This window comes from Hibiscus syriacus, unplaced genomic scaffold (assembly GCF_006381635.1).
Source record: "Hibiscus syriacus cultivar Baekdansim isolate YM2019G1 unplaced genomic scaffold, ASM638163v2 tig00116962_pilon, whole genome shotgun sequence".
Lineage (NCBI taxonomy): Eukaryota > Viridiplantae > Streptophyta > Magnoliopsida > Malvales > Malvaceae > Hibiscus > Hibiscus syriacus.
The window spans coordinates 6488201-6497482 of record NW_024063488.1 but is presented as its reverse complement, the minus strand read 5'-3'; the positions used below and the strand labels follow the sequence as shown (position 1 = coordinate 6497482).

The 9282-nt window shown below is 32.0% G+C and overlaps 1 protein-coding gene across 2 annotated transcripts; it reads right to left on the bottom strand.

The window, feature by feature from the left end:
- Positions 1-802: 802 nt before the first annotated feature.
- Positions 803-2633, bottom strand: LOC120189960 (putative cyclin-D6-1). Of its 2 annotated transcripts, XM_039193097.1 has the most exons (6): positions 2241-2633; positions 2064-2150; positions 1787-1882; positions 1499-1700; positions 1273-1403; positions 803-1176 (listed from the first exon to the last, which is right to left on the bottom strand). In XM_039193097.1, the coding sequence occupies exons 1-6, from the start codon at positions 2418-2420 to the stop codon at positions 904-906; spliced, it is 969 nt and encodes a 322-aa protein (XP_039049028.1). In that variant the 5' UTR covers positions 2421-2633; the 3' UTR covers positions 803-903. The 2 variants fall into 2 exon arrangements, with proteins under 2 accessions (XP_039049028.1, XP_039049027.1); XM_039193096.1 differs by having other exon boundaries at positions 2064-2633.
- Between the last annotated feature and the right edge of the window lie 6649 nt (positions 2634-9282).

The window sequence follows — 9282 nt, the reverse complement described above, 5'->3', positions numbered from 1 at the left end:
TTTTTTTTCCCCTCCAAAAGATGGTCCCCAAAGCTTGATTCAGTCAGGACCATCAATCAAGCTTTGCCCCAATGATCCAAATCTACCAATTAATAGCAAAACTTGCAGTGCTGCAAGTAATTCATTTCATACAAAAACATTTTCCCCAATTGACAAACAAGACCAGACAACAAAACCTCGATATGTTTAAGCTGATTGGTTCTTGTGTTTTAAAACAAAACAAAATTTTGCAACCACCTCTTAAGTCTTGCCGCGTCTCTCGAGCATCTCAATCCTCAACAACCCACGAAGATAAGACAGTTATTATCTTCCCCTCACCTGCACCCTGGTTGCTTTCAAGCACATTAAATTGTGTAGTTTCTCGACAAAGATACCATAATCTTTTAAGACAGCAACGTGCCTTGAACGTTGTTTGCCTTAGCTTCTTCCCCGCCAATCTTCATTTTTCTTTGGCCTTTTTTTTAACCAATTCATTGTCGTGTTCTACAGTTTGACATGAGAGATGAAACCTCCATTTCTGCTTTTTCAAGAAAAAAACCCATTTTTTTACCATTAAAATATCTTATTGAAGGAAGCATTGCTCTATTCCCTATCTGCTACAAAACAACACAACATTAACACACAAACAATTTGTACTATTTTAACATTTTAATGCCTTGTTTTGGTCCTTCATGTTCCTTCTCCAACTGTTGGCATGTCACCCGGTTAAATTTAATAAGGTAAATAAATAAACAAATAATAAACCATCAAACAAAATGGATTAGATCGTCTACGTTCTCTCGCCTCCAATTATTTTATTTTATTTTTTCAAAATTTTTACCATTCAAAGAAAAGGGCAAGAAAATGAGGGGCTTTAATAGTGATAGTGTGCCATTCATGGCCCTCTTTTCCTAGCTGAAACTCTTATTCACATGGTTGAATCTGGGAAATGTTCATCATATTACTTTCTCTGCAAAAACCATTCAATTTGCGACGCTTGATTTCTCGGTTTTCGGGGGTTACGGTGGCTGCCGCGGTGCTGTTGATAGTACTCTCGCTTTCTGATTTGTTGCAGTGGCAGTCCAAAACACTTATTGGGGTTCTTGTGCTTGAGCTTGTCACCACATCTACCATCGATTCGCTCACTTCGTTATTCACCATTTCTTGCATTGCATCAAAGCATTTCAGCACCATCTCCTGCAATTGAATGCATTCATTAATTTATACAAACATGAAATGAAACAAATTTTATTCTTTAAGACAAACTATAATTTGTCGTACTAGCATGCTTACTTTATTCACGTATTCACAAGATAAAATTGAGGTTTCGAAAGATGGAAACTGCAACGGAAATAGCTCATGACATGCCAGAAGAAGAGCTGACGCTGCAGTTATTGATGGCTTGAACTCTAACAGACTGATTTCTGTAACGAAAGAAACAGAGTTTTCCTCACGTTTAAATTGTTTTATCGTGACAAAAGACATTAGCAGAAATGATTTCTATGTTCTGGTTAATTACCATTACGAGCTTGGAAGATTATATTAGTTGCTCTGTCTTTTAATGCTTGTGACAAAGGTGGATCTTTCAGTTCGAACAAAGATACATAGAAAGTAATAAAGGAGAAGGGTGTTATTGATCTCATTCGCCAATTCAAGGCATCCAGAACCAGAAGCTCCATTCGTTGGATAGCTGGGGGATCAAATATAAATCTTTCTTCCCTCTGTTTCACCTGTTTATTAGTATTCTTGCATGGGACTAAACAATTTAATGAGATGAATATTGAATGTCGTTTTTTCCCCCTTTTACCTGGAAATCAGAGAAGGAGAAATGTATTTCCTTCATCTTCACAGCCAGAGAAATGCAAGCTATCACAAGGAGCCTCACAACCCATAGATTACCTTGCTGCAAAGTTCGACATGAATTGCATTTATGTTAGCATAAGTTGTTACATTAATACATCAAGAAATGAGAACTCTGCATCTTATTTAAAGGATTTTTTTCTGTATTTTTCGATCGATTCTTCACTAATCTAACTAAAGTTTGGTTGAAAATCCATAAACTATAAAAATAGGAAGAGATATACCGGGATTCCTTGCCAAGAGATGAAGCGATCCATGTAGTTGATAGCCAGGTATTGCGTGTAGGGGTCAAGGTTACAGGAATACTGCGCCTGACAAACTAAAACAAGTTTACAACAAAATGCAAGAAGATAAAAGACAAGAACAGTAAACAACATTACAAGGAGAACGGTATGGGGTACCTGCAAAATGAGAGAAATGGCTTCCTGCCGGAAAGAAACATGGGAGTCACTGGTCTTTAAACAATGCAAGTAGTTGTGAGAAGGCATGTGATCAGATTCCGACGAGAAGAGAGCTGGAACTGTATCAGATTGATGTTCTTCCAAGCTCTTCAATGGGTCCTCAAGATCAAAGTTTTCCATATCAAATTCTCTCCTAATCACTTTGTTTCTTCTTCCTTTGGCCTCTCCTGTTTAGATGTATGTTGTGTTTAAAGAATTGTAGAATGAGAGAAGAATGACGAAGGAATAAATGGTGAGAGACTAAATCTGCAAGAGAGTGAGTAATAGTATTAATGATGGAAAAGAGAAGCTTCGCTTTCTGTGCAGAAAAAAGAAGAAGAGGCGAGTAACTGTGGAGTGCTCAACATTAGTTCTCAGTCTCAGCAGGCGGCAGCTGCCCTATTTAATTTAGATGTGCCTTGGTCCCAGCCCTTTGCCTTTCCTCTCTTTCTCCTTGGAAAAGAAATACCATGGTTGTGCCTACTTTTTGTTGTTTTAGCAACCACTGTAAATATTTTTCTACTTTTATTTACACATTTAATCCAAATTAACAAATCTGAAATGAGTAAGTTCTAGATTTTAAAGGTAAGGGATTATACTTTTCAAAAGCTAATAATGTTTTGGAGAAATTGGTAAATGTGCCCTTCTTCTTTCTGCATATCACAACATAATATATATTATATTCAATACTTCTATTTTCTTTTACAACCCCCATATTTGCTACCTAATTTATAATGTAAGCCAGTTGAGCATTAAAGGTTGTCACTGCCACACTTCCTTTTACAGAGAACAAATATATTAATTAAGCCACATTCCTTGACTCAAAATGTGCAATAGGTGGAATATAGATAGAGATTAAGATTAAATCAATCATTATACTACTATCATGTGTTTAATCTAACTATGCTCCCTTTAATCATGAGATAAAGGTTTCATAATTATCTACGACAAAAGAGTGTGTTTTATGATAAATTATTTATTTTGAGATTATTAATTATTATTATTATTGATAATAAAAAATTGATTTTAAAATTAGAGTGCATGTATCATTTCTCTTGGAATCGAAAATTTTAGATCTAAGATTCACACATGACATATATATTACTTGTAGACCTATAATGCATAGTGGAACTGTAGAGACTGTGCTTTAGCCTTTAGATATTTGACGCGTGTTTTTCTTTTTTTTTTTTCTAGTTTAGTTTACTTTAAGGGTGCGTTTGGTTCTAGAATGTAGCATTACCTCCGGAAATATGATTACTGGAATGTAACATTACCTAACACATTACTAAGAATGTTGCATTGTTGTGTTTGATTCATTTAGCAGGAATATAAGATTACAATGTTTGGTTAAAGGAATAAAAGATTATTAGAATGTATATTTTACCAAATTATCCTTATTATATATGTATTTTTTTAACAAGTTGAATTCTAAATATTCAAATGAAAATATTGGAATGTAAGATTAGTGAAAATATATAATTTTACTATAATTAATATATATATATATTTTAAAAAAATTTAAATTCATAAAATTTATATAATTTTTTTTACAAAATTCAAAAGATAAATAGGTTTAATGAAAGGGTTTAATTTTATTTTAATCCTTTAACTTCATATAAAATTCTAATTATGGACTTTTCTGTAAATCTAAAATAGTTTAAGGATAAATTTACAATTTAACATTTGTAGATTTTTTTTATTCAACGACATAAGAATGATATTTTTAAAAAAAAAATTATGTTAAGGGTATTTTAGTCCAAAACGTATGGAATGTAATAATACCTAAAGGATTGGGGGGAATTACATTCCCGGTAATAAGTCCCCAAAATATCACTGTTGGTAGTAACTTATTACCGGGGGTTGAGAATCATTGCAATCCAAACGGAAGAATCACATTTTGGAAAATATATTCCCCAGTAATCTCACATACCCCATCCAAACGCACCCTAGGTGATGTTGACGTGAGGTGGCATATGTAGAGAGACCAAATATTAAAGAATTCTTTGTATTTTCCTATATAAAGTATTATAGATTTATCAGTATAAATTTAAATGAAATCTCCAGCCTGTGTAGTAATTTTTATATAAAAATTTAAGATTTTTATTTTTATTTTTATATGTTTAAAATACTACAGATTTCTTATTGTAACTTTCATTGAAATTTTCATATTTTTATTTTATTTATTTATTTAATATTGTAATGACATATGATAAAATTTTAACGTTTTAATCAATATCATGTTTTTTTATATATAATAATCAATATCATGTTTTGTATAGTAATTTAATACTGGGATCATATTCATATAAAAACTTGTGAGTTTTTATTCTGTTTTAGTTCATAATTTTTTCTAATTCAATTTACCTAAAGAAATAATTTATGGTTCTTCTTTGTCATGATAAATTCAGATGGTATTTTAATTTTTGTATTGTATTATTTAATTTTTTTTATAAATTAATTATTTAATATATGTTATTATTTTATTTATCTCATATTTATATAATTATCATAATAATACAAATTCAATTGCAAAATCTATTTGCTTAGAATATAAAATAATAATTGTCGTCAATAATTAAAAATAATTTTTATAAGGTATTTATTCGAATAAATGAAATTTTTGATATATTAAAACTATGTCATCTTTTGCTTTTGCTAAGTAATTTGATTATTTTGTGATTTAGTCCTAATTTTCTTGTTTCTTCAAATCTTCCTTTATTTTAAATATAATTTTTATAAAATATGAACCACATGCTATTCAATCATTGTAGGACACATGTGTAACTTTAATTTATCTTTAGACAATAAATTTTCTCAATTTTTTATTTTATTCAAATTGGTTCTTCAATCGCATACTCATTGTAATTTTTATTTCACAACAATTCCTTAACTCCTTTACACTCTCACAAACACTTTATGGTCAAAAACCCTTCTTTTAAAAAAATAAAATTATAAATATATTTAATAATTTTAGAAGATGTTTGATTTGTTAAATAACATGATAAATCTTACTTTCTTTTACAAACATTATAAGTATTACTTGCACATGTGAAAATAATATGAAGAAATATATATATGTATGTTACATATGATTGGAGATATTCGTTTAAAATTAAAGAAATGAATACTATAATATTATAAATAATTATAATTAAATTTAAATAAAATCTTGAATAAATATACTTAATTTGACTTGACTAAAAAATTAAATAAAATTTAAATGATAATAATAAATGACCTAGCAAGTTATTATTTAAAACGTCATGTTATTTTCACTTATTTAAACTTAACACATGGTCATTGCATGTTTTTTTTCATTATCTGCTCTTTCTTTTTTGTGCATGAGACTATAGTACTATATACCAAAATATGAGAAATAATTCTCTTCCGGCACTATGTACTATCTATTATTGACATGAATGTTAAATATTAGTTTTATGCTAAAAATGCTCGGTATTATTTTACGACTAAAATTAATGTTCAATTAATTAAGCATCAATTCGATTATTATTATTATTATATTTAAAAAATAAATTTAAATACTTTTACATATAATTAAAAATATGATATTTTTTTTAATTTCATACGAAATATGCTAATAAAAATAAGGATAGATTTCTTTTGTTGTAAAAAAATCACCGCTCATATTTGACTAACCCTTCCTACTTTATGGCAAAATAATAAGGTGGGGACGTTTCTTCACATGTGTAACAGCAAAGTCAGGCGCTAAGGGCTTAGGCCACCACTCCAACCATTGAAAAACGAAGACTGGTTCAACTATACTCATAATGTTCCATGGTCAATTCAATAAAAACAGGTTAAACCAGCTGGAGTGAAATAAAAAAAAAACAAGAAAAATTCCCCCATATATGTCATTCATATGTTTTCCATAGGTACAGTGGCCCTATATATGATTCTTATGTCGATGGAATCCCCGCATCAACATCTCGGTAAAATGTTGAGAATCCTGTGATACTACCCCACCAATGCAACCATTACTCTCGGAATATTCTTCGTAAAAAATAGTTTTTAGCGTCGATATTTCAAGGCTGAATTCGATATACATATCAGCCCAATCCTGAAATATTCGCATTCCAAATATACACACCACAAACACAGGTATCAAGAGTTAAAGTGGGTTCAGGCCCTCCCTGGCCCCTGCTATTAAATTCATTTGTAGATAAGCCAATGCCATGGCCAGCCAATTCGATCGTTTGAAGAGATTAAGCGAATGAGACATTGCTAGTACATGCATCACGGGAACCGCATCCTTCTCCCTCGAGCCAATATTGTTTTTGAAACATGTTTGTTTAGCAGTCTTGAATTTTTCATAACATACAAATTGGAATTTTAAATAACATTTCGTTTTCGTTGCAGGGTGACAGCTTTGAGTTCCATGTCTTTATGTGTATGGGTGCCAACAATGTTGCTCGTATTTTTCCTTCACGTTTTTTTGTGTTCGACACAAAACACTGTTTCATGCCCTAGCTTTTGTTATCATCGATTGTTTCGATCCAGGTAGATTTTCACAGAAGCAATTAAATAAAAACTCTAATATGTGAAGAAATCCAAGATTACAATTACAATGAATAAATCCTTTTGATGATTATTAACACGAAGGAACAATTCTAAACAAGTCCTCCTACCTTTCCTTTTTCTCCATTTTCATTTTTGCATTAGCGCTGCGGTCTTCTTCCGGCAACTACTGATGATGGTCGGTTGACTTGACCCTTAGCTTTTGTTGTTAAAGTATCCGAGTCCCTTTATTATTAGATTGTGGTTGAGATTTTGATACATATATAATATATGATGGCTAGAGATCCACGTGCATTTTGATAAACAATAAGATGGGGAAGAAAAGGCCAGCATCGAACCATCATCTTTCACTTTGTCCCTTTTCATGTATCCAAATATAATTGTTTCTTTTTCCCTAATACTATGAAAGCAAAAGAAACCATCATATAACCCAAACGTTCAGTCTTGACAAAGAAAGAAGAATAGGCAATTATGGACTTTTTTTTAATGTGGTTAATCCACCTCTAATTCTCTCTCAGCCCCCCCCCCACCACAAAAAAAAGGAAAAATAAAGTAACAAATCCCATTGTCGGTAAAAGTCATTTTGTCACCTATACTTTCCCAAATGTACATATTGGTCAGTCTTCCTACATGCTTACATATGATAATACTTTCCTAATAATTTTCTAGTAATTATTTAAAGAATAGAAGTTGTAAAATATACGGTATGCTTCTGATTGTTATACTAGGATGTTTCTACTTTTACATTCCGATATCAACGTAGAACCAAACCTGAGTGGCCTGCAACGCCGTTTATCGAGGCAGAGCAGAGCCTTCAGCCTTTGCTAACCTTTCCCAGTCATCAAACAATGATTGCACTATATAGTCAAGCTATTTGAACCATCACTTTAACTCACAATGAATGCTGACATATGAACTTAGTCATCATTACATCAGGATTTCATTATATGGCCGTAAGCCTAACAAACAATCATTGGAGTTTCCATTAATGCAAGAACACAATATCTATTCTTAAAATCCTAACATTTTCGTACTTTCTATCCACGTTAGGTAACAAATTATTCAAAGTAACACTTGTTTTGCTATTAGAGATCGTCATGCCTGCACAGTCACATGCTACTGAGAGACTTAAAAAAATGGACATAGAAGCAGAAAGAGATGGATTAATCAGGACAAATAAATTACAGCAATAAGGAGGGAAAGGTAGAGGAGAGACCAAAAATTACAAGGACAGATGAAGCCAAAGTGCTTCAATTTGTCCTTATAGAATGAACTTTTGGTTTGCATTCCCTCTCTTTTAATTTTGTTCTTTCTTTACTTTGTTAGTGAGTGTCTTCTTCTTTTTAACCCAATCGATTCTCTGAATACTGTCATTGATTCAAGAGAAAGCCATAAAAAAAGTCATTCATTGGGAGACCGCAGACCATTAAACTTTTGCCTTTTTCTCTTTTATTTTTCGTATTCTACGGTATTACTTTTCCAAATACTAATTTTAAAAATCAATAAGTATTGTTAATAATTAAGCGCTCTTTGAATGTTGTGAGATTTTTTTCAATGCGAGTTAAATTATTAATTAATCATCATTAATGGGAATCTATATATTAATCATTTGCAGGGGCCATTGTGGGTGGGCTTTGAATTGAAGAGAGATAAACAGTGCATGTGAAGAAACGAGTGCATGCACGCACGCCTTTCACCCCATGCAGACAGCAGCATCGTATCGTCCAAAGGCCTAAGGCAGCGATGATATCAGACTAGTGGGGCTCAAATATAAATGTATATATCCGAATATAAAGACAAAATCATTATATACACATACGTTTGTTTACATTTACTATTATTTAATGATTTATGTATTGTCATGGATTCATGATCCATCATCATCAACCATGAGTGGAGATGAGAGGAATTTATGTCTCCAATGGCCTTTCCAATTAGTTTATTAAACCATTTGAAACTTCTTTTCGATTTGATTCATTACAGAATTCAATTTTATGGGCCCCTCCATTGCATCTTAAATAAAAAATAATGTAATTTTAGGATTTAATTATTTTCATATAATTATTGATTAGATAGGTGTACCCTCTGGAACTGAAACTAGGTGTTGGTCCAAGCACAATTAATGCAGTAATTAAAACCCCAAAAACAAAGAAGGATTGTCGCAGTAGTCGACATCAGATTCAAGTCCGACCCCGCATGAAACTTTCGGATGAGGACCAACGACTAATTCAATTCGATTGCAATCTTATTCAGTTAACATTTCTTTGCCAACCCTTTGGATCAGACAGTCTACATATATGTGAAGTTTGAACCATGGCCGTAGTTTACAATAGTTTTGTGCTGTATGAGAGTGGCAGATGACTGGACGAGGCTTGTATTGGACCACCCTAAGCATGGACCGGTCCTCGCATCCTCGGTTTTAATCCAATACTTGATGCTGCATCTTACACGTACGACAGCCTATGGC

What these genes read in the sequence shown, in the direction of transcription:
- LOC120189960 (XM_039193096.1), bottom strand. Translation starts at nt 2,420, where the DNA reads ATGGAAAACTTTGATCTTGAGGACCCATTGAAGAGCTTGGAAGAACAT. An exon ending in TCTCTTGGCAAGGAATCCCG is followed by an intron (nt 1,883 to 2,063) that starts GTATATCTCTTC and finishes CGAACTTTGCAG; the next exon opens with CAAGGTAATCTATGGGTTGT. An exon ending in AATCTTCCAAGCTCGTAATG is followed by an intron (nt 1,404 to 1,498) that starts GTAATTAACCAG and finishes CTTTCGTTACAG; the next exon opens with AAATCAGTCTGTTAGAGTTC.